This window comes from Bos grunniens, chromosome 16 (genome assembly GCF_055505025.1).
Source record: "Bos grunniens cultivar Pamir isolate PY7600 chromosome 16, Bosgru_T2T1.0, whole genome shotgun sequence".
Lineage (NCBI taxonomy): Eukaryota > Metazoa > Chordata > Mammalia > Artiodactyla > Bovidae > Bos > Bos grunniens.
In genome coordinates, this window is record NC_141180.1 from 7,458,099 (window position 1) to 7,484,282 (window position 26,184).

The 26,184-nt window shown below is 45.0% G+C and overlaps 2 protein-coding genes across 8 annotated transcripts in view; one reads left to right on the top strand and one right to left on the bottom strand.

Annotated features, from left to right (window-relative positions):
* Positions 1-10,873, top strand: part of HSD11B1 (hydroxysteroid 11-beta dehydrogenase 1) — a 70,053-nt gene extending 59,180 nt beyond the window's left edge. For all 6 annotated transcript variants that reach the window (XM_086342284.1, XM_086342288.1, XM_086342286.1 and 3 more), the window contains 2 exons: positions 8,217-8,360; positions 10,257-10,873. In XM_086342284.1, coding sequence (XP_086198410.1) covers positions 8,217-8,360; positions 10,257-10,474 — 362 coding nt within the window. In that variant the 3' untranslated portion in view covers positions 10,475-10,873. The remainder of the gene's footprint in view (positions 1-8,216; positions 8,361-10,256) is intronic.
* The window catches only part of LAMB3 (laminin subunit beta 3), a 190,872-nt gene that overhangs the window by 137,711 nt on the left and 26,977 nt on the right, over positions 1-26,184 (bottom strand). The window lies entirely within an intron of this gene.

Sequence of the window (26,184 nt, forward strand, 5' to 3'; positions counted from 1 at the left end):
TAAATTAAAAATCTAGAGTAGAGTTTGGAGTTTCAGGAATACAATGTTAAAGAAAAGATGAAGAGAAAGAAAGAGAGGGAAAAAAAGTCAAGAAAGTTATTAAAAAAAAAAAAAAGGTACAAAATTGATAACAAATACCAAAAAGCTAAAATTAAAAATCTAGAGCAGAGTTTGGAATTTCAAAAATACAATGTTAAAGAAAAGAAGAAAAAAAAAGAAAAGAAAGAAAGAGAAAAAGAAAAAAAAAAAACAAGGTCACAAAAGTTATAAAAAATATATATATGAAGTTTGCTTTTTTAAAAAAAAGGGTCTCTTTTTTTTTTTTGCAAAGTAATAGTAGGTTATAAAAGTGAAAATTAAAGGAGTAATAGAGGACTTAAAATTTTTTAAAAAATTTAAAAAAAAAAGAAAGAATCATCATAAAAATAGTAAAAATATATATATATATAGGACTTTCTCTGATGTTGCTGTGGGTGGGTATTGTGGGGTCAGTTCATTTTCGGCTAGTTCCTTGTTCCAGCTTATATTTCTCAAGATCTATAGGCCCCTTCCTATGTAGTCAGTACTAACCACGGGGTTTTAATCTATTGCCTGTCACTTCCAAGGCGTTTCCCTCTGTTATAGCTTCTTCTGTTTGCTGGTCTCTTCAGTGTCTGATTTCCATCCTGATACAAAGGGGGCGGTGGTGGACACTTTTTTTTTTTTTTTAAGGCTCACTTGTTCAGTCATGCTGTGGAGAGGGAGGGACGCTGCAAACAAATAACACTGGCATGTGCTCGCAGTGCCTCGGCTACACTGGGTCTGCGCCCGCTCACGGCGCGTGTAGCCTCCCTGCCCACACTTCTCAGGCTGTAGGTTTCTCCGCTGGGAACCATCCGTGGCCCGCCCTGGGCTGCTTGCACCTCCCAGGTCTAAGCCGCTCAGGTTCAGGCACTCGGATAGTCCTCAGAGGCACAGACTCAGTTGGGCCTGCGTTTTGTGCCCTTCCCAGGTCCAAGTAGCTCAGGTGATGAGGTGTTTGGCGAGCGCGGTTGCTCGCCTCCCTGCCGCTCAGTTATCTGGGTGTACAACCGGCGCACCTTCTTAGGCGGATGTTGACTGTCCAGAACCCCAAGAAGTTTTAGTTAGCAAAGAAGCCTGCTTATAGTTCTGTAGATAATGTCTCTCTGGGGCTGCGATTGCCCCCTTCCGGCTCTGGCTGCCTGTCACCAGAGGGGGACCGTCTGAAGCCAGCTATCTCTGTACAGTCCTTTGTTCCATGCGCAGGCCTGGCGGTGTCTTAGGTTAGGGCTGGCTTTTCACATGGTAGATATCCCACAGTCTGCTTTGCTAGCCCAAATTATTTCGCTCAGGTAGCGCTCGGGGTATTCAGGCCAGATCCTTACTCTAAGTGATGCAGCCCGGGCCGCGCCTCCCTGCCCAGCCCCCACTTGCTAATGGTGGATGCAGGCGTCTGCGCTGCTTCTCCGCTGGGGGAGTTACTATAGGGCTTGTAATCTGTGGGTTTTAATTGTTTATTTATTTTTCCTCCCTGTTATGTTGCCCTCTGTGCTTCCAAGGCTCAGCACAAACTCAGCAGTGAGAATGTTTCCTGGTGTTTGGAAACTTCTCTCTTTTTAAGACTCCCTTCCTGGGACGGAGCTCCGTCCCTCCCTCTTTTGTCTCTTTTTTTGTCTTTTATATTTTTTCCTACCTCCTTTCGAAGACAATAGGTTGCTTTTCTGGGTGCCTGATGTCCTCTGCCGGCATTCAGAAATTGTTTTGTGGAGTTTACTCAGCGTTTAAATGTTCTTTTGATTAATTTGTGGGAGAGAAAGTGTTCTCCCCATCCTATTCCTCTGCCATCTTAGCTCCTCCTCCCTGTTTGCACATCCAGTGTCACACACCCATTCCTAGAACTTGACTACAGAGTTATCTCAACCCCAAACTCATGACTGAGGACTGAGGATGGAGTGGTTCCCTACAGAGATTTGTTTGTATTTTTGCATTTTTAAGAGTTCTTTATACATTAAAGGTTGAGGATATTAAGCTTTTTTCTGCCTAATATGTAGAAAACGATTTTCTAGTTTATCATTTTACCCTTGACCTTTATAGTGAAATTATTATAGTGACCATTGTGACATTCAGAAATTTTATATTTTCTATAATCAAATATTCTTGGCCTTAACATTTTTTAACTTTTATGCTAGAATGACTTTCCATAAATAAGAATCTGATAAGTATTTGGCTCTATTATCCTCTTTCTATGATTAAATTTTTAATCAGTCAGGAGATGCATCCTGCTGTACATGTAACAACTCAATTTACAATGATTTAACACTAAATAAGCTTTCCTTTTTCTCGGGCAATAAGTAGTCCAGAACTGGTTTTTTGGATGTACTAGATCTTCAAAAGTCTAAGCTCATTCCACATTTTTGTACTATAATCCTTAATTACATAATTAATATATAGCATTTCCTCAAGTTCATAAATGACTACTGTAATTCTAGGCATCAAATCTGTAGTCTACTTAGAAAGAAGAAGAAAGGGCAAAACATAAAAGCTACATGCCACCTGAATCCATCTCTTTTAACAGGTAATCGATATCTTTCCTGGAGACCCATCTGCTACATTTCTCACTGGCCAGGTCGAGATCACATGACTACCCAAAAGAGCAAGGGAATCTTGAGGAAGTAAATATTTTTATCTCAACACATTGCTATCCTGAATAAAATTAGATTCTTTTATTAAACAAAGGGAAATGGACATGGCAACATCACCTGCCATAATTTTCCATGTATCATTTTTTGATATATGATATGAAACAAGGAGTTGACAATCTTTTTTCCAATTAGTTAACCAACTTTCTCAACATCTTTATTGATTTGGAATGCAACTTCATTATTTTTAAAAACACATAGAGGTTCCAATTCCAATAATAACAGTGGTGGTAGTTTAGTCTCTAAGTCATGTCTGACTCTTGCAACCCCGTGATCTGTAGACTGCCAGGTTCCTCTGTCCATAGGATTTTCCAGGCAAATCCTGAAGTGAGTTGCCATTTCTCCAGCAAGAATACTGGAGTGGGTTGCCATTTCCTTCTCCAAGGCATCTTCCTGACCCAGGAATCGAACCCAGGTCTCCTGCACTGCAGGCAAATTCTCTAACTATAATAGCAGGGAAATACCTAATAGACCAACCTTCCCCAGATAGCAAACTTGGAAAAAATATAGAAAACAACCATTGAAAACACTGAAGAGAAGAAGAAAAAGAAGACAGAAACTGGAGAGCTGTTAGTACTTGAAAGAGGGAAATGACACTGGGTGATTTTTCCCAATTTTGTAGCTTATGCTCAAGAGAAGGTCCCAATCAGTGCCATTTTTAGGCCAGAAATCTGCCATCTTACTACCTTGTAGAAGCAAAAGGAATAGTTTGGGGTTTCTGTAGCAGGTGGAAAGTGAAGAAAGACATCCCAGAAAGAAAAGAGCCACAGTAGAAGAACACCAAATTCTATATATAAACTTTTCTCAAATCTCTGCTAATCCCCTGAAATACTCACAGGGCAGTGTAGACATCAAGAAGCTCAGTTAAGATTCAAATAATTAAACAGAGATTTCACTTGGCACCTACTGCAAGAGACCAGAGTTTCAGCCAACTGAGTGTTAGTGACTCAGTCGTATCCAACTCTTTGCGACCCCATGGACTGTAGCCCACCAGGTTCCTCTGTCCATGGAATTCTCCAGACAAGAATATTGAAGTGGGTAGCCATTCCCTTCTCCAGGGCATCTTCCCAACCCAGGGATCAAGCCCACGTTGCAGACAGATTCTTTACCATCTGTGCCACCAGGGAAGCCAAATTAACCGCCCACCAAAAAATAAAAATCATACTCTTTGGAAGAATATGACAGAATCCAAAGTTTCTAACAATATCAAGGATACAATGAAAAGTCACTGCACATACAAGAATACGATATGTGACCCATATTCAAGAGGAAAGGCAATCAATGGAGATCAGTACTAAAATGACCCAGATTTTAGAATCAGCAGACAAGGATTTTAAAGTAGATATTATAACAATGGGCTTCCCTGATAGCTCAGTTGGTAAAGAACCCACCTGTAATGCAGGAGACCCTGGGTTGATTCCTGGGTCGGGAAGATCCACTGGAGAAGGGGTAGGCTACCCACTCCAGTATTCTTGGGCTTCCCTTGTGGTTCAGCTGGTAAAGAATCTGCCTACAATGCAGGAGACCTGGGTTCGATCTCTGGGTTGGGAAGATCCCCTGGAGAAGGGAAAGGCTACACACTCCAGTATTCTGGCCTAGACATTACATGGATTGCATAGTCCATGGGGTTGCAAAGAGTCGGACATGACTGAACAACTTTCACTTTCACTTTTCACTATAATAATGCTCAAGGGTCTCAGGACACCTCTCTCCTCTTACAAAGGGTATAATGAATAAGTTATGCTATTGGGCGTACAGACTAAAAACCACAATCACAGGAAACTAACCAATCTGATCACATGGGCCACAGCCTTGTCTAACTCAATGAAACTATGAGCCATGCCGTGTAGGGCCACCCAAGATAGACGGGTCATGGTGGAGAGGTCTGACAGAATGTGGTCCACTGGAGAATGGAATGGCATACCACTACAGTATTCTTGCCTTGAGAACCCCATGAACAGTATGAAAAGGCAAAAAGATAGGACACTGAAAGATGGACTCACCAGGTCAGTAGGTGCCCAATATGCTACTGGAGATCAGTGGAGAAATAACTCCAGAAAGAATGAGAAGATGGAACCAAAGCAAAAACAACACCCAGTTGTGGATGGGACTGGTGATGGAAGCAAGGTCCAATGCTGTAAAGAGCAATATTGCATAGTAACCTGGAACGTTAGGTCCATGAATCAAGGCAAATTGGAAGTGGTAAACAGGAGATGGCAAGAGTGAACATCGACATTTTTGGAATCAGCGAACTAAAATGGACTGGAATGGGTGAATTTGACTCAGATGACCATTATATCTACTACTGTGGGCAAGAATCCCTTAGAAGAAATGGAGTAGACATCATAGTAAACAAAGGAGTCCAAAATGCAGTACATGGATGCAATGTCAGAAATGACAGAATGATCTCTGTTCATTTCCAAGGCAAACCATTCAATATCACAGTAATCCAAGTCTATGCCTCGACCATTAATGCTCAAGAAGCTGAAGTTCAACAGTTCTATGAAGACCTACAAGACTTTCTAGAATTAACACCCAAAAAAGATGTCCTTTTCATTATAGGGGACTGGAATGCAAAAGTAGGAAGTCAAGAAACATGTGGAGTAACAGGCAAATTTGGCCTTGGAGTACAGAATGAAGCAGGGCAAAGGCTAATAGAGTTTTGCCAAGAGAATGCACTGGGGTGCGTTCAAAGCAAACACCCTCTTCCAACAACACAAGAGAAGACTCTACACATGGACATCACCAGATGGTCAACACCGAAATCAGATTGATTATATTCTTTGCAGCCAAAGATGGAGAAGCTCTATACAGTTAGCAAAAACAAGACTGGGAGCTGACTGCGGCTCAGATCATGAAATCTTTATTGCCAACTTCAGACTTAAATTGAAGAAAACCAATTAGAAAACCACTAGACCATTCAGGTATGACCTAATTCAAATCCCTTACTATTATACAGTGGAAGTCACAGATAGATTTAAGGGACTAGATCTGATAGACAGAGTGCGTGAAGAACTATGGAAAGAGGTTCATGACATTGTACAGGAGACAGGGATCAAGACCATCCCCATGGAAAAGAAATGCAAAAAGCAAAATGGCTGTCTGAGGAGGCCTTACAAATAGCTGTGAAAAGAAGAGAAGTGAAAAGCAAAAGAGAAAAGGAAAGATATACCCATTTGAATGCAGAGTTCCAAAGAATAGCAAGGAGAGATAAGAAAGCATCCTCAGTGATCAGTGCAAAGAAATAGAGGAAAACAATGGAATGGGAAAGACTAGAGATCTCTTCAAGAAAATTAGAGATACCAAGGGAACATTTCATGCAAAGATGGGCTCAATAAAGGACAGAAATGGTATGGACCTAACAGAAGCAGAAAATATTAAGAGGAGGTGGCAAGAATACGCAGAAGAAGTATACCAAAAAGATCTTCATGACCCAGATAATCACGATGGTGTGATCACTGACCTAGAGCCAGACATCCTGGAATGTGAAGTCAAGTGGGCCTTAGGAAGCATCACTACAAACAAAGCTAGTGGATGTGATGGAATTCTAGTTGAGCTATTTCAAATCCTGAAAGATAATGCTGTGAAAGTGCTGCACTCAATATGCCAGCAAATTTGGAAAACTCAGCAGTAGCCACAGGACTGGAAAAGGTCAGTTTTCATTCCATCCCAAAGAAAGGTAATGCCAAAGAATGCTCAAACTACCGCACAATTGTACTCATTTCACACGCTAGTAAAGTAATGCTCAAAATTCTCCAAGCCAGTCTTCAACAGTACGTGAACCAGGAACTTCCAGATGTTCAAGATGGATTTAGAAAAGGCAGAGGAACCAGAGATCAAACTGCCAACATTCGTTGGATCATTGAAAAAGCGAGACAGTTCCAGAAAAACATCTATTTCTGCTTTATTGACTATGCCAAAGCCTTTGACTGTGTGGATCACAACAAACTGTGAAAAATTCTTAAAGATAGGGGAATACCAGACCACCTGGCCTTTCTCCTGAGAAATCTGTATGCAGGTCAAGAAGCAACAGTTAGAACTGGACATGGAACAACAGACTGGTTCCAAATAGGAAAAGGAGTACTTCAAGGCTGTATACTGTCACCCTGCTTATTTAACTTATATGCAGAGTACACCATGAGAAATGCTGGACCGGATGAAGCACAAACTGGAATCAAGACTGCTGGGAGAAATAGCAATAACCTCAGATATGCAGATGACACCACACTTAAGGCCGAAAACAAAGAAGAACTAAAAAGCCTCTTGATGAAAGTGAAAGAGGAGAGTGAAAAAGTTGGCTTAAAGCTCAACATTCAGAAAACTAAGAGCATGGCATCCGGTCCCATCACTTCATGGGAAATAGATGGGGAAACAGTGACCAACTTTATTTTTCAGGGCTCCAAAATCACTGCAGATGGTAATTGCAGCCATGAAATTAAAAGACACTTACTCCTTGGAAGGAAAGTTATGACCAACCTAGACAGCATATTAAAAAGCAGAGACATTACTTTGCCAACAAAGGGCTGTCTAGTCAAAGCTATGGTTTTCCCAGTAGTCATGTATGGATGTGAGAGTTGGACTATAAAGAAAGCTGAATGCCAAAGAATTGATACTTTTGAACTGTGGTGTTGGAGAAGACTCTTGAGAGTCCCTTGGACTGAAAGGAGATCCAACCAGTCCATCCTAAAGGAAATCAGTCCTGAATATTCACTGGAAGGACTGATGCTGAAGCTGAAACTCCAATGCTTTGGCCACCTGATGTGAAGAACTGACTCCTTGGAAAAGACCCTGATGCTGGGAAAGACTGAAAGCGGGAGGAGAGGGGACGACTGAGGATGAGATGGTTGGATGGCATCACCGACTCAATGGATATGGGATTGGGTGGACTCCAGGAGTTGGGGATGGACAGGGAGGCCTGGCATGCTGCAGTCTATGGGGTCGCAAAGAGTCAGACATAGCTGTGCAACTGAACTGAACTGATCGGGCATATGCCTACACATCCTCCAAAATACTGAGAACTAACTAAGAATTAACCAGGCTGATGAAAGTAAGAAAAGTGATTTGGGATAGAAAATAAAGACAGGAGTTTTCATTCCCCTTGAGTAGCAAGACCAGTGACAGGTCTCTGTGCTGGTAGAGAGCTCTTGCCAAACACCTGCTTTCCAGCGCTCTTGGGTCAAAGGTGGAAGAGTTACCAGGTGTGAAATTGCATGGCTCTTTTGTAATCCTACTTATTTACCACCTTTACTAAAAATCTAACTAATCCCTCTTCAATGAAAGTTTTCCTGCAGCCCACTGTACACCGTATCCTAGTCCGTGGAGGGGAGTTTCTTTGATACCATCATGTTTCTTTCTTTCTGAAATTCAGCACAGCAGGGTAATCTCTTTGGGGAGTAGAGAGAAACTAAGGGTAGAGGCACTTCATGGAGGTTACAAAGCCTGCTACAGATAAAGCACAGATCAGCTTTGTCAGAGCTGCAATGGATGACCATGTTAACCCACTTTTGTATCATTCAGGGAAAATAGCTTGTCCACTTGTTGCTGCGTATTCTGCAAGCAAGTTTGCTCTGGATGGGTTCTTCTCCTCTCTCAGGATGGAATATGAGGCGACCAAGGTCAATGTGTCAATCACCCTCTGTATTCTTGGCCTCATCGACACAGGTAAGGTCAAGAAATTGGAATAAATGGCCTGCAGGACTGTCTGTCTTACTGTGGTGGGTAAAGAGGGCGCTGAGCTCCGTGACGTCATCGTGTGTCAGGCACTGAAAACCAGTGACAGCATTGCTGCTGCTGCTGAGTCGCTTCAGTCGTGTCCAACACTGTGCGACCCCGTAGACGGCAGCCCACCAGGCTCCCCCGTCCCTGGGATTCTCCAGGCGAGAATACTAGACCCCCTTTGATGAAGTGTTCCGTCACCTGTGGAGCCTCTGACTGCTCTTTGACCCTTCTCTCCATTCTGACTGCCAACTGTGCTGAGTAACACCACATTCCTCACCTGACCCTATTCTGAACACCGTATGTCCCTCATGAAAACTCAACGGCCATTACTTTCCTATGTGAGACTATTAAATACGAGTTTTTTTTCCTTAATAACATATCAGTAATAAGTCACAGATGTCACAAATCCTTTGATACATGGTGCTGAGAGGGACACAGCATCATTTGGGGGGGGGGGTATTCTTGTCGAAAACACATCATCTCATTCTAATTATGAGAACAACAGGAAAAAACCCCAAATTGAGGGGGTTTATATAGATCCTGGTGGCTTCCCTGTTGGCTCAGACAGTGAAGTGTCTGCCTGCAATGCGGGAGACCCGGGTTCTATCTCTGGGTCAGGAAGATCCCCTGGAGAAGGAAATGGCAACCCACTCCAGTATTCTTGCCTGGAGAATCCCATAGACAAAGGAACCCGGTGGGCTACCGTCCACAGGGTCGCAAAGAGTGGGACACGACTGAGCGACTTCACTTTCTTTCATACAGATCCATTGAACAGAACTCTTCTAAAGTGTCAAGGCTATGAGAGACAAGGAAAGAGTAAGAACCTGTCATAGATCAGAGAGAAAACAAGAAAAAATTACTACTAAGTGTACTCCTGGATAAGATCCTGGAACATACAAAGGACATTAGTGAAAAAATTAAGTCTGCAGTTTCATTAGTAATTTGTTCCAATTTTATCATATCTGTTGTTGATAGTTGTATAATGGTTATGTATGATGTTTTGATTGAAAGATATAAGGAAAGACTTTGCACAATTTTTAAAACTTTTCTGTAACTCCAAATGCAAATTTATCTAAAATATGTGATAGGTATGATTTTAAAAACTTTATTGAAGGGACTTCCCTGGCAGTCCAGTGGTTAAGACTCCACATTTTCACTGCAGGGGGCATGGGTTTGATCCCTAATCAGGGAACTAAGATCCCGCACTCTGCACAGCCAAATAAATTTTTTAAAAAACTGAATACAGTGAGTAGTAGTTACAGAACAAAAGAGAGAGAAAGACACAGACACACAGTGAAACAAGAAGGGGTGGAGAAACAGAGAAGCTGGGCAAGAAGGACACAAATCCTAGGAGGAGAGAGCAGGTAATAATAGTTTCCCTCCAAGTGAAAGTGGTTGGTGTTGCCAATGGAGCAAAGGCCTGGATTCCTGTGTCTCTTCCTTTTACAAGTCAGTCCTCATTATCACACCTCACTCTGGTTTTGCTCATTGACTCTTCCCATCACATGACTTCTATCCGCATTCTACTCCCCAATATTACTCCCTCACTCCAACCAAAACACCCAAGAGAGGAGTCTGATTCATTCAAATCACTCAACTAGTAACCTCCAGTTGCCCCCACAAATTTCCATCCAGGAAGACAAAGTCCATATGAACACTAAGATTCTCTTTGCCTAATAGGCCCTCAACATACCCAGTCTTCTCCATGTATTCCCAACACGGCCCGAGCAAGCACTGGCCAGCAGCCCATAAAAGCTAAGCTGCTGGTGTCTGCAGGCCTTCTATCACATAGACTCTACTCGTCTTGGATAACCACACTCTTCTCTTCTCGCTCTACAGACACAGCCATGAAGGCAGTTGCTGGGATATTTAATGCAAAAGCATCTCCAAAGGAAGAATGTGCCCTGGAGATTATCAAAGGGGGAACTCTGCGCCAAGATGAAGTATATTATGACAGTTCAATCTTGACTCCTCTCCTGCTGAGAAATCCAGGAAGGAAGATCATGGAATTTTTCTTCTTGAAGAAATATAATATGGAAAGATTTATAAACAACTAGGCACTTCCTGAGGGCTAGGCATCATAAAGGGAGCTTGGAACAATCCAGCCTGGTATTTATCCGAGCTCCATCATGAAGGTATCTCCCCAGAGAGATAAGTGAGTGCCCCCAGGGGACCGCAAGTCACACAGCACATCCCACAATTTAAAGGAGTCCCTCTAACATTTGTGGAAAGGTGATCATAATGAATGCCATGAATCAACAGTTGTGAAATTGACTGTAACCATAGATATAACTACAAGATACTTACATCAAGTTTACCTCAAAGGTAATAAGGCTATATTTAATCAATATTAATTCTGATAAAGGTTACATAAACTTTGTAAATTCATACCTCATTGGCTTTAACTTCAGTTCATTCAGCATGATTCCATTAAAAACTATAACCTATACACGTGAGATTTTTAGTGTACATTTCTTATTTTGTGATATGAACCTCTTACGTGCTTCTGAGTTGAAGAAATCATCCTACTTCATTTAGTGAACATAGCATCTTCACAATTTTGTATATTTCAGATGCTCTTTATATTCTTTCATACTGTTCATCTGGAAAGGAGAACATCTGAACGTGAATAAACAGAGCAAACGCAGAGAAGTGGAGGTCCCTGTGGTTCTGTGAAGCCACGGAATCTACACCTGTTCGATGTACTCACAGTGCATCAAGCATCTATAATTTACGTGTGAACACTCAATATTAGACGTTTGTTGAGGAGAGGTTGGAGTTCAAATCATGTCACTCACACATTTAGTCATTCATTCATTCAACAAATATCTATCCAACACTTGCCAGGTATCACTTGACTACAACCAAAGAGGATATGAAACACTAACAACTCCACAAAGCCCCATATTGGCCAGGGCCTCCAACAGGTGAGAGTGGAAAACTGGATAACTCTAGTAGAGTACAATGAAAAGGAGATTCTTTACCAAAGTGTGGGCAAGGCTATAGGGAAGTCACAGAGGTAATGTAGCATCTCCAGGTTCAGCTCAGTTCAGTCACTCAGTCATGTCTGACTCTTCGCGACCCCATGAACTGCAGCACGCCAGGCCTCCCTGTCCATCACCAACTCCCGGAGTTCACTCAAACACATGCCCATCGAGTCGGTTATTTCCAACCCCAGGCCCGCCATCGGGACAAGAGGAAAGAACTGTTACAAAAGCCCAGAGGGTAAGAAATGTTTGCAGAGTGCCATAGGACAGGAACTATGATACTCAGTTAAAGGACGCCACCAGCCCTCCAAGGACCACAAAAGAGGGATCTGGAGAAATAAATACACCTTCCCTCTGATTCCTTGCTGGTATTTTCAACTAAGTGAACAGAGGGGCAAAGTGCAGATTGATATAAACCATACAAGTCAGCATACCCAGGCACACAGCAAGGTGGGGAAGGATGGGGAGTGCTTTGGAGGGATAGATGGAATACATCCAGCACAAACTCAGCACTCCCAAATGTAGGGTTCCCATGGAAAGTGATGTTGGGACACAAGACATGAGCCTAGACATGTAGGGTAAGTTTCCTTTTCTGGTCTCTTAATCTAAACTGCTGGGCAGCAAAACAAACTGCAGTCCACTGAGCTGCCAGCCACATGGACAAGGAGCTGGATCCGGAGTGTGAAGATGGCTGAACTTTTCTTAAAGAAAAGACCTCCTTAAATTATGCCCAGGGAAAGGAAGCAGGAGAAATCTGACTGAGACTTAGAATTTGCTTGAGTAGAGGTTGTATGTCTTACTATGTGAGGCTTTCCCCAGAATTCAAAAGGGATGATATCAGAAATTAGGTCTGGACTTCCCAGTACTCCAATGGTGAAGAACCCACCTGCCAGTGCAGGGGACACAGGTTCAACCCCTGGTCTGGGAAGAGTGGACACGCTCTGGGGCAACTCAGCCCAAGCACTGCAGCACTGAGCCCACGACCTAGAGCCTGAGAGCAACATCAACTGACGTCTGTGTGCCTAGAGCCTGTGCGTCACAACACCGCAGTGAGAAGCCCACGCAACACAACTGGAGCGTGGACCCCACGCGCTGAAACTAGAAACATCAGAGATGCAGCACAGCCAAAAATAAATAAACAAACTTAAAAAAGAGAGAGAGGGAAAGAGATGAGGTCTGAGATCTGAAGCCATTGACACCCTCATCATTTGCTGTCTTCACTAACTTGGACGTTACAATTCCCTCATCTTCAGCAGCATGACTTTACCGCTCCAAGCAGCTTCTGTCCAGGAAGATAAACGGTACAAGCCAATGTAAAAATGCTCAGTTTTTCAATAGACAGCATCAAAAGGCTATTACTCTTCAAGACTCTTTGGAATCCTCATGTCAGAAGCCTGTCTTCACCGTGCTCACCAACAGGAAATGCTTGCATCGTGACCCTTCTCCAGTTCTAATCAAACCACCTCACTGAGTGCCCACGTTAAACCAGACTCCAATACTTCACAAACACCCCGTTTTGCCCTCCCATTCTTAGAGGCTGCATGTCTCCATCAAGGTAGTACCTCCTTTCACCTGAGTAAGCAATAAGCCCAGTTCTTTGTCTCATTGAGCAGTGGCTGCATTGTTTCAGGGAGCCCTTCCCAAGGGACCTCTCAAAAGCCCTCACCCCGCTCCTCACCTGGCTCTCCTGCCCCTCGAATATCTGCCCACTCTCTCCAGAGCCAAGGGCCCCGCAGATGACACCACTCTTATGGCAGAAAGCAAAAAGGAATTAAAGAGCCTCTTGATGAAGGTGAAAGGGGAGAGTGAAAAAGCTGGCTTAAAACTCAACATTCAAAAAACAAAGATCATGCCATCCGGTCCCATCACTTCATGCAAATAGATGGGGAAACAATGGAAACAGTGATAGAAAAGACGTTATTTTCTTGGAGTCCAAATCACTGTGAATGGTGACTGCAGCCATGAAATTCAAAGACGCTGCTCCTTGGAAGAAAAGCAATGACAAACATAAATAGCATATTAAAAAGCAGAGACATTACTTGGCCGACAAAGGTCCGTATAGTCATAGATATGGTTTTTCCAGTAGTCATGTATGGATGTGAGAGTTGGACCATAAAGAAGGCTGAGTGCTGAAGAACTGATGCTTTTGAACTGTGGTGCTGGAGAAGACTCTTGAGAGTCCCTTGGACAGAAAGGAGATCAAACTAATCAATCCTAAAGGAAATTAACCCTGAATATTCATTGGAAGGACTGATGATGAAGCTTAAGTTCCAATACTTTGGACACCTGATGCAAAGAGCCAACTCACTGGAAAAGACCCTGATGCTGGGAAAGATTGAAGGCAGGAGGAGAAGGGGATGACAGAGGATGAGATGGTTGGATGGCATCACCAACTCAATGGACATGAGTTTGAGCAAGCTCTGGGAGATGGTGATGGACAGGGAAGACTGGCGTGCTGCAGTCCTGGGGTCGCAAAGAGTCAGACACGACTGAGTGACTGTACAATAACAAAAACCAGCAGCAAAACGGTTTTTATCGTTAGACGAGATCCACATAAAAGGACCTGGCCTGCTTAGTTCAGTTCATAATAAGCTTAAAAATATATCTGCAAGAATGACTGTTTTCACATTCTATGTGGAACCCAGAGGTTCATTGCTCACTTTTTGCCCACATGACATGAAAATTCAGCATTCCTTTGTGGATTCCAAAAGCAATTCCACTGTCACTGAATGTATTAGTGAACAATGTCATCTTTTCCCAATGTTTCAGAGGAGGGAAGGAAGGCTGGGTTTACATTCAATGGGAGTGCATCGTTTAACTCAAAAGGCCCCTCTGGGCCAGGTCTCTTTCATAGTGCTTCCTTCTGGCTCCATCTCTTCCCTAACTCTGACCCCAGAGTGCTCAGCTCCCACCCTCCTTCTGCCCCACCATTTATCATGCAAAGTGGATTCTGACTCTATCTGGAGAACACCCAGCAATATATTTTTAGCAAAAACATTCTTTTACCACAAGGAATTACTGAACTGTTAGGAAAATTTTAAGTCACCAAAAATTACATACGTGGTTAGGGCTAACCCAAACCAAAACACCAAAAACAATTTTAATATCTACCCATAGGCTGTCAATGGGCTTCCCAGATGGCTTAGGGGTAAAGAATCCCCCAGCCAATGCAGGAGACTCAGGAGATGGGGATTCAACCCCTGGGTCAAGAAGGTCCCCTGGAGCATGGCAACCCACTCCAGTATTCTTGCTTGGATAATCCCATGGACAGGGGAGCCTGGTGAGCTACAGTCCATGGGGTCGCAAAGAGTTGGACACGACTGAAGCGAATGAGCATGCAGGCTGTCAATACTATGAAATCACTGTATCATAGTAACAAGAATGAGGTAGATTTATATGTACTCACATGGAAGGACCTTCCAGACATACTCTTAAGTGTATAAAACAAGTTGCTTACAAATATGTATAACATAATCCCACTTATGTTAAAATTATATATATACAAAATGGGGAGGTTTGTGCACATGTATGTGTGAGGATGAGTGTATGGAATGAGGAGGCTAACTTGCATGAAGCTCTCTTCTCAGACCTGACAAAATTAGGAATGGCTTCCCTCTGAGCAGCAGACTGCGATTCTTGTACTGGCAGTGTTATGGGTTGAGGCGTGCCCCCCCTAGATATAGGTTGAAGCCTTCATCTCCGGTTCCTCAGAGAAGCATTTTCACTCATGAGTCTTCAGTCTGGGCAGGGCTCCAGGAGGACAGCTCACTTGTGCTCCACTCAGCACAGCTGGGCTGGCTCAAAGGCCAGGAGCTAGAATCATCTGCAGGCTCCATCACACCCGCGGCTGGTGTCTGAACTGGAAAGACTGACTAGCTGGAGCCTGGAACAGCTGAGGGCTCCTTCGGCGTCCCTAGCTTTGCATGGCCTCTTCACATGGTCTCTCAGAATAGCAGCTTCAGGGCTGCCCAGACATCTTACAAGGTGTCTCTGGGTTCCTAAAGCATGTGTCCTGAGAGACAGAGCCAGGCGGAAGCTGTATTACCCATGATGACCAACCATAAGCTGGTAGTGACCCACCCCACTTCAAGGAGACCAGGCAGACCCCCAGCTCAACCGACGAGTGCCATGTCACATCGTGAGAAGAGCATAGGGCATGGGACCCATATGGGTGCAGCCACCTTGTCAGCTCCAAGAGACAAGGAAGATCATAAGATCTGCTGTCACAGACCCAGAATCAGGGACTTCAGTGGGCAGCACAAATGGGGCAATAAGCCAGGTTCACAAGAGCTAAGGCCCTGTAGATTGTCAATAAGATGGGGGCAGGAGGTTGATAAGGAAGAAAGGAGATGAACACCGAGCAGGGGCGTGATTAGATGAAAATTTATAGCCAAAGTTGTAATAAAATTAGTTTTGCCTTCAGCCTGAACTTTCAGGGCAAACCTTGGGCCCAAAGACATATGAAAACTTCAGCCTGTGTTCAGTAGAAACCAGCTGCTTCTTGATTCTGTTCAACTTATCATGTATCAGATGGCATGGGGAAAGCAAGAGAAGCTATGAGACAATATTAAGGTAGTTAATGAACTAAACTTTTGCTCTTTCCAGAGGAGTGTTGGTAAAGGCTTGACAACTGACTCTCCAGAAAAGATAAAAGAAAGCAAGCAAGCCTGATACATAACACTTGCCTACTTCAGTGATGCAAACACTCACCATGGCCAACCTAAAGCCACCGGTTGACACCCCGCCCGTGTGTTAGAGAGCGGTGCAGAGCAGGCTGCAGCACCCACCCTGACTTTCACTTTCCACATTCTCGACAGAATTAGTTATTCTTAAAGGCTCAGTGCCTCGCTCCTCTTCCCAGGACTTGAAAGAAACAGAACAGCTTGCTTCTATCATTACCAGAGAAGAAGAGGGAACAAGGGCTCCCCGAGACAGAGGACACCCACATTCTTCACCTCTCCGGGTGTCAGCATCTCGCGTGAAGTCGTGGCCTGAAGCCAAGTGTCTGAGCTCTTGAGTCCACCTTCACGTACGCTAGCACTGCATCCCCTGGAGCCACAGGGAAAAAACCACGGACAGTGGGCGCATCAAGGAGAAACAACAAGAAGTCTGGGAAGTGCAGGCCAGCACCTCCAAGAGCCAGACTCCTTCTGCATTTCCAACTATCCATCCTCCTCCTTGTCACTGTGGGGTCCCAAGACAGTTGCTCCACCTTCAGCATCACTCTGTGATTCAGGCCAAAAAAAAGAGAGAGAGAGAGAGAGAGAGAGACGTGAGAGGCTAAAAGCATGCACCAACTGAGCCTGACCCCTAATAAGGAGCCAATGGGAAAGCCCCAGCCAGGACTTCAGCTCACGTCCCATGGGCTAGAGCCACGTCTTGGGACCATGCCTCCCTTCACGAGAGGTTGAGAAATGCAATTTTCAGCTGAGCACAGGTCCACCTCAAACAAACACGGGGTTCTGTTAGGCAACCATGAGTGTTGGTCACAACGTGAATCACCTCAGAGGCAAGTCTGAGTACAGAGCAGAAGGACACAGTCCCTCAGATGCCAGGCTCCCAACCGTGGTGACGGGAGGGGCCATCTGCAAGGCCCTAACTGTGACTCCTTCTCCTCCGTCAAGGATGTAAGAAAAGGCCCTCCGTAGCAGGTAGCAGGGAGCCCTGGGGTGACTCACAGGCCGTGACTCACGTCCACGGGGGACGGGCATCCAGCGGCTGTTTCTGGAGAGTTCCCTCCCAAGGGCAGGTACATCCCTCGTCGCCACCCAGTCTGTCCACGCAGGCTGGGCTGTGTGGGCCTTTCTTCTTGGCCAGGCGGCTCTCAGCCAGCACCTCAGACCTCCCCTAGAGTCCCCAGCAAGCTCCAGAGATTCTCCAGAGCGGTGGTCTCTGAAAGTTCGGATCTCACACTTCATCGTTAAAACATGATTAGGCATATGTATTTCTGATAGATATATAGCTACTATTTATATAATGTGTGCAGGCTATATGTGTGCTAAGTTGCTTCGGTCATGTCCGGCTCTTTGTGACCCCATGAACTGTAGCCCACCAGGCTCCTCTGTCCATGGGACTCTCCAGGTAAGAATACTGGAGTGGGTTGTCATGCCCTCCTCCAGGAGATCTTCCTGACCCCAGGAAACCCGTGTCTCTTATGTCTCCTTCACTGGCAGATGGGTTCTTGGCCACAGACACGACCTGGGAAGCCCATTTATATAATGTATGTATGTAATATTTACTAACACAAAACATATGCAAAAATAGAAATCTTTAAAAGACAGGATTAAAAAAAATAAATAAAGAGAAATTCTAATATTTTTCTCCCTACACCCCAGTAGTCCCTGCAACACATCCCCTTGGGAGACTATGGCTCTACAATTGTGTGAGAGGGCTTCCCCGGTGGCTCGGTGGTAAACAACCCACCTGCCAATGCAGGAGACACCCGTGGTTGGATCTCTGGTTCGGGAAGATTCCACATGCCACAGAGCAACTAAGCCCACGCGCCACAGCTATTGAGCGTGTGCTCGAGAGCCCAGAACCACAACCTCTGAGCCCACGTGCCGAACTACTGTAGGCCACGCACCTGGGAGTCTGTGCACCGAAACCACAGAGGCCACAGCAGTGAGAACCCCGCGGACACACAGAGAAGGGCCCCCCGAGCTGCGACTAGAGGACAGCCTGCCCCGCAGCGAAGACCCAGCACAGCCAAAACCCCATTTTTTAAAAAATAAAATAAAGCTGTGTGAGAGGAAGAAGTCAGCATACACTACTCACCAGCCCTTCGGGACCTGAGTTACAACCTTCCCTTGGCTCAGAGCGCACTCCTATTCTTCTCTGAGGATGTTACACATTGGGTAGAACCCGTACCCCTTCTTCTGGCCCTACTGGCTGCCCAGGGACTTTGGCAAGAGCCCACATTCTTCTTCATCAGTGCCCAGCCCAGAGCACGGGGACATACGTGCTGACCTAGTCTCAGGAGCCTCCCTTCATTTCTCAAGGGAGGTATGTGAACCAAGCTAACTTGCAACATTAAGGGAAAAGAAAAACACAGCCATGCTCATCACGCAATGTCTCCAGCAGGTGCGCCTCAGTGTCAGCCTCTCAGCACCCCTGGGTCTCCATCCCACCCAGAGGGCCGCCAGTTCACGAAGGATGCCGGGGGAAGTCAGGACACCCCTTACCTGCTGTATCCTCCCCTTCTCGTTATTAGATTTTAACTTCATTAACTTCTCTAGTTGGTAGACTGACAAGTTTCCTAGTTAGATCTAGAATATGTCTAAATTCTCTAGTTTTTAAAGATGGGGGTGGGAGGTAGGGACGAGGACAGGCAAATGTGAAAAGAAGAGGCAGACGAGAAAAAAAAGAAGAGAAATTTTAAATAAAAGGTGAAATAGGACGTAGAACTACAATGCCCACAGGCAAAAAAAAAAAAAAAAAAGAGCCAGGAGAAGCAGACCTCGGCCTGCACAGATCCCAGGACACCCAGGGTAAGGATACACTCAGCCAAGAAAGGAGAAGGGAACATGGATTCCTAAAAGATGAAAGGTACCAAATGAGCATCTGCTGAGTGGGGAGGCTTGAGAGATGGGAGTTTCTGGGAAGGGAGCAAAGGAAACAGAAGTCAAAGGGGAGCACATAGTGGCTCATGGCACTACCTGGAACCAAAGCGTGGAAATGGGACAAGTCAAAAGACATACACCAGCCAGGACGGAAGCTTGAAGGACCCAAGAAATGGCACTGTTGGCTGACCTGGGACTGGTGAGGGGTGGGGGGTGGGGGGTGTGCTTTGGGACCTCTCTCACACTGTTCTTGACCAGCCTGTGGCACCTGAACTCCAGGTAACAAGGTGATGCAAAAGCTGCTGCTGCTGCCTCTAAGTCGCTTCAGTCATGTCCGACTCTGTGCGACCCCACAGACGGCAGCCCACCAGGCTCCACCGTCACTGGGATTCTCCAGGCAAGAACACTGGAGTGGGTTGCCATTTCCTTCTCCAATGCATGAAAGTGAAAAAGTAAAGTGAAGTTGCTCAGTCGTATCCGACTCCTAGCGACCCCATGGACTGCAGCCTACCAGGCTCTTCCCTGCAAAAGCTACCCCATCCCAAAGCAGCAAAGCAGTCCAACCAGACTTACCCTTTCCACGGGCCTCCCTTTTTGCAGCCAGGGGCGGCAGCGCCACCCAGTGGCTGAGTGAGGGGCACGGTGGACTACGCGTCACCAGGATTCCTTACCCCCAGCTCGGGCCCAGGTTCGGCTCAAGGGCTACCACCACTCCTCACCGCGTGCCTTCCTTGTGCGTCAGCTCTCGGGGGCGATTGAACAGACCCAGAGGAGGCAAGGCGCCACTCGGCCTCCGGTGGGGCCACCAGGAACCCCGAAGCCTAGGACACCATTGGCTTTCAGCCAGATCTGTTCAACAGCGACAGCTAGCGGTCATCTTCAAAAGCAAGGTGCTTTTGAAACGTCAAGGTATGTATGGGGAAATTAAGACAAGATTCTTGGCTGCGAGCAGAGGCTGGCATATATCCAAAGCCACCCTTGGCTAAAATGGAACTGTAGCCCACCAGGCTCCTCTGTTCATGGGGATTCTCCAGGCAAGAATACTGGAGTGGGTGGCCATGTCCTCCTCCAGGGGATCTTCCCAATCCAAGAATCGAACCCAGGTCTCCCCACACTGCGGACAGATTCTTTTCCGTCTGAGCCACCAGGGAAACCCACAAGGAATGTAGGAATCCTGAACTCTTTAACGTGATGTGCACATCTCAGGTCACCTGCTGGGCTTCTGACTCCCCAAGGCCACAGAACCGTTGGTCCCCTTAAGGCACCCTGCTATTCCCACGGTGCCTATGCCCAGGCCGTCTCTTCTGCCCAGAATGCTCTTCACCCTCCCCATAGTCTGCTTAACTCCTGCTCACCCTTTAAGACTCAGCTCAGCCGTTACCTCCTCTAGGAAAATTTTCCCCACTTCCTCCAGGGCCCACACCTCAAGACTGGGACGCGTGCTTTCCCACCCATCTCCCATGCTTCCAAAAGCTTCTGTATTTGTCTACCACTTGAGTTTATCAACTCTAAATTTACCTTTTAATTGCCTCATGCAATTCCATCAAGGGACTCACTGTACAGAACACAGGCCCTGGCGTGTTGCTGTGTTTTGCGACCCTATGGACCGTAGCCCGCCAGGCTCCTCTGTCCATAGCATTTTCCAGGCAAGGATACTGGAGTGCGGTGCCATCTCCTCCCCCAGGGAATCTTCCCAACCCAGGGACGGAACCTGCATCGCCTGTGTATCCTGCATTGCAACCTGCTGAACACAGATCTTGGCATGTAAAAGGTATTTAATTAACATTTAAGAACTAAAGGACTCTTAGAACCTAATACTGGGAAAGATTTTAGAGGAAACGAGACCCAAAAAGACAAAGCAACTTTACGTTTCAGGAATAGATGGATCCAAAAGTCATTTCTTCAGGTTCCAGACCATTCCTCTTTCACCACGCCTGTCTGGTTTTCCTCCTCGATAACACCCAGCAGCACTGAGCCGTCGCGCTGTGGGCAGGCCCCCGCCGCTCAGCGCCCTCCTGGCTTTGCCATCTCCAGCAGTGCCTGTACCCTGGCTCTGTTCCCTCCTGCCCACTTCTTGCAAACCTTTCTCAGAATGAAATCACTTCTTCGTGAGCAAACCCACTCCTGGATTCTTATCCTCAAGGAAGTATGTTAAAAGAAGAAAACTCATAGATTCACGCATGAAGTTGACGCTCACTGGCAACACTGTAGTAAAAGCTGTAAGTCAGGAGTTACCAAAATCTCCACATAAAGTTCATCCATGTAAATCTCCATAGAAATCAAATTATCAATCACATCAGGCAAAACTAAAGAGAGGATCAACGCTTTGGGATGCATTTCCTTCCTTCGTGTATTAGCAAACACTTCCACACACTTACTATGTGCAGGCATTATTCTACGGTATGAATATTAACACATTCGATTGGGTTCAGTAGAGTGTAGACGTCAAATGGCCTACCAGACACTTCTCTGGAGGAACTCTGTGAGATGCCTCAAATAATTTTCTTCCACACAGATTGAAAAGTGAAAGTGTTAGTCATTCAGTCATGTTCGACTCTCTGTGACCTCATGGATGGTAGCCTGCCAGTAGTCTCCTCTGTCCATGGACTCCTCCAGGCAAGAATACTGGAGTGGGTTGCCATTCCCTTCTCCACCACATAGATTAGCGTAACACATATTCTTAAAAGAATCCAGTCAGTTGACTTGGATGAGTTTACGTATTTTTACACTACCGTGTGAAAGCAGCTAGTGGGAAGCGGCAGTGTAACACTGGGAGCTCAGCTTGGTGTTCTGTGATGATCTGGAGGGGTGGGATGGGGTTTGGGAGGGAGGTTCAAGAGGGAAGGGATACATGCAAACATATGACCAATTCATGGTGTTGTAAGGCAGAAATCAAATACAACACTGTAAAGCAATTCTCCTCCAATTAAAAATAATTTTTTTTAAAAAGCTACATATTTTAATTTTTGCCATCATTTCATGGATGGACAGGTGTCACGTGTTTATTAACCTTTTGAAGTTTGATAGTTAACCTTTTGATAGCTTAAACATTAACCTTTTAATGTTTAATTAACCTGATTAACCTTTTGATAGTTTTAAACATTTTTCCCCGTAGATATAATTGGAAATTATATCAGATGAAAATTCACTAAAACACTCCTTCGTATTCATACAACTGCAGGTCCAAGTGAGGATTCATCGCATCCGTCAATAGGTCACAAGGGCTAAGAGCAGTGACAGCTAACATTTATGGGGCGCTACATAAGTGTTAGACCACGTAATCCTTGAATAATCCCATCACTGTAGTCATTTTACAGAGGAGGAAACTGAGATGTAAAGAGGTAAAGTGATTTACTACCCTGAAACAGGCAGCGAAGGTGAAGCCAGGCTTACAACTCAGGCAGGGCGCACCCTGCTGCTCTATTGCCCTAGGCTGCCTTTCAGGAAAAATGCTTCCCAGTGAGCAACAGCCCTGGAGAGGCGTGTCAGCTGTGATACATAAAGTAATCTTGTTCCCAAGTTGAACGTTATCCCAGTTCTGAATTTACCATCGCAATTACAGAAAATTATTATAACTCATGTTTTTTTTTCCTTATGTCTATTAAATTGTATTAACCAGTGGTTAATCATTACCCTGAGCAATGCTGGGGAGGCATAGCTACCATTCAATAGTAAGGAAATTATTAAACAGATCGTAGAGCACAAACAACATTATGAAAGATCGTGACAACACTAAAAGGTAAAAATATGAAAAAAAGGTAAAAACATGAAAACTAGTTTTAACACCGTATCAAGTGGAAAGCAAACACATAATTGTAGATTCACAACACAAAGCATGTGTTTAAAAAAAAAAAAAAAGATGGGTGCATACAGGCCAAAAGAAGGGAATGTGAAAAATATGAATTTGTGTTTGGGTAGTAAGATGAGGTCTTTCTTTTAAGAGTTATCAGATTACCACTTTTATAAAACTGAAAAAAAAAAAAAGAAAATGAAAGGAAAGCGGAATGCTTTCTGACCCTTTTATCCACCAAGCTGCCTTCATCACTGGTCTTCAGGTTCCTGGAATGCTCTCTGCATTACAGGCTGACAGCAGCCTAACATGTCAGCGCTCTGGTGAGACTAGCCTAGGGTGGTTTTGCAGCATCAGCTCAAATATTCTTGGTTATGGATAATAGATTGTGTTGAGTATAAAACAGATCAGAAAGGTAAGGGTAGAAATGTATAAGGTTTATAGAAAAGGCTCCGGAGCATATTATAGTTTGGAATGTGAGGCCATCTGCAAAATAATTGGGATCGTTTAACTGAAGCTGTGGCCAAAAAATAAGGACAGTTTAAACCAGGAAGGAAAATTGCCAATTTCAGAAAGAGGATAACACTATTTAATAACCTATTTTACCAGAGAGCAAACGTCTTTGGAATCACAGCACTGGGGAGCGCGGCTACTCTTGCTGAGGCTCTCAGAATTCTTGGCTTAAGACAAAGGTAGGCTATCGCGGAAAAAAACAATACGTAAATGAAGTAAAGTAAGTGAAAGCATGTTTTAAGAAACAGAAGCTTCATATTTCTATTTTTTCTTAAATGACTTTTGGTAGTTCAGTAGTTTACGTTAAGTAGATTGTTTTTAAACCAGTAAGGTGACTTTCTAGTGATAAGCTAGGAGTTCTCAGAGTCTTGTTACTGGACAACTCCCCCTGGAGAGAGGAGGGCAGTGCTTTTTAATTGAGAAAAAGCAGCACCTTTTAGGAGAAGGCAATGGCACCCCGCTCCAGTACTCTTGCCTGGAAAATCCCATGGACGGAGGAGCCTGGTGGGCTGCAGTCCATGGGGTCGCTAGAAGTTGGACACGACTGAGCAACTTCACTTTCACTTTTCACTTTCATGCACTGGAGAAGGAAATGGCAACCCACTCCAGTGTTCTTGCCTGGAGAATCCCAGGGACGGGGAGCCTGGTGGGCTGCCATTTATGGGGTCGCACAGAGTTGGACACGACTGAAGTGACTTAGCATAGTACCTTTTAAAGTTCAGAACAGGGAATGACATACCTAGGGGGCAAGTCACGGTGATATTTGACTCAGGATAAGCCTTATTTTGTACTCTGGCAGGCCCAAGGGGATACAATCTGAAATGGAGTCTAAAGGGAGAGACTAAACTGCTCTAAAGATTAACACAGTTTTTCCTTTTAGTCCAGAGGTTGGTGTCTGGGAGGCCCTTCTTTTCTGGGTTACCTTCCTCTTTGCTTTTCTATCTGTCCATTTTCACACACACACACACACACACACACACACACACACACACACTATCCTATCCCAGGCTTGAAGCTGCATCCTGTCGGGGCCCTTCTAGGTCAAAGCCAGTGAGATGGTTCTTCTCTGGAGCCTTGGATGAAAAGTAACTTGCTTCCTGCTCAGTGCTGGGACCCACAAGAATGAATCTGCTGTTAGTTGTGTCTTAGGGCTAAGCCTTTCAGATTCTCTATACAATAGATGAATCTCACGCCAGTACTGATCATTTCTTACAGCATAACTTGGAGGTTTTATTGCAGAAGAAGGTTCTCTATCAACAATGATAACAGAAAGCAACCAAAGAGGACTGAGAATTCTGTCCTGCCAGGAACATGAAGTTGTAACTACCGAAGAGAGGCAGGCTTGCAAATGGAGGAGTTAAGAAAATATTTATTTTCTCCTGATGAGTTTAGGCTGTACCATCTCTGAGAATGAATGTTTGTCCGTGGGATGTCTATATGGACATCTGATTAAACAGTTACCAGCTACGCACTTGGAAGACTAAAGAGGAAAGTCTGCACTGTGGAGAATTTGCACGCGAGCAGACAAGTCTGTCCACAGGACCGATCTGCAGGACTTGGAGTTCCAAACTGCCCCCACACACACCCCAGCCACCTTCTGCAGAATGTGGACTGCCAAGCCCACCAGGTACTATGCTGTCGAATGTCCACAACCTTATTCTAAAATGAATAACTTAGACTTGAGGAATGCATTGCTGAGAAAATGTTGGAGGGTGCATAGGGTGCAATTCTGAGGCAAGAACAACTTCTTATGGACAAGGTTGCCATTTCTCAACAAATGAATAGGATGTCATCCAGAGGGTGGAAGTGGGGGAAAGATTAGAACTAGTAGCTCCCATGGCGGTGGTGGTTGCGGGGGGCGGACCCTATAGAGGGTTAACTTCTTCTTGCTATTTCTTGGAGTATAGGAAAAGTTATATTAACATATAATTAAAATTTTTCTCTTTCAAAATTGGGATTCCCTTTTGTTACCCCAACCCTACCATGAAATCTGATAGTCCTACACATTCTCGTGTGATGTTGTGAAGGGTAAAGCAGTGTTTTCCAATCCTGTGTTTACCCCTTCAAGGGAGCCCAAAGAGGGCTCAGCATCCAGCAAGGAGATCATGTTCCAAAGTTCAGGATTTGACCATCAACAAAGGGACCTGGAAACAGTGAGGAAAAGCACAGAATGCTGACCAGTAAATGCTAGGTGATCAACTCAACAAGGGGCCTGACCTACATCCTCCTCACTAATCCCCACCAGAGGAAGGGAACCCTCAGGCAGAGGCAGGCTAATGATTAGACTGTCTGTGTATTAGACTGTTAAACTATCTACCTCTGTGTCATGCTGTGCTTAGTCGCATCTGACTCTTTGTGACCCCATGGGCAGTAGCCTACCAGGTTCCTCTGTCCATGGGATTTCCCAGGCAAGAATACTGGAATCGGTAGCCATTCCCTTCCCCAGGGGGTCTTCCCAACCCAGGGATCGAACCTGGGGTTCCTGCATTGCAGGCAGATTCTTTACTGTCTGAGCCACCAGGGAAGCCCATCCCATGGCATGCATAGCCCTAAAAGAGATTTCAATCTTCATACTCATTTCTTTCTTTCAGTGGAACCCAAGTAGCTGGCCCACAGGAACTCCTACTGCCATCATCTGTCCTCTCTTATGTTCTTATGCCCTAAAATCCCAGAACCCTCTCACATTTCTACACCCATAACATTCTCTTATCCTGCCATCTTGGGCTCCTCAACCCCTCTGTCCTCACCCCCATCTCCACGGGCCAAGCTTCAGGCACAGGATCTCAGGTCTCTCATCTGGAGGAAATGTCGTTTGCCTTCAGTCTCCGTGCTTGAGAATCCATCCTCAGCACGTTTCTCCTCAGAGAGTGGAGGTAGTAGTAGGCGACCAAGAAGACTGCGACACACTCCCAGCATGT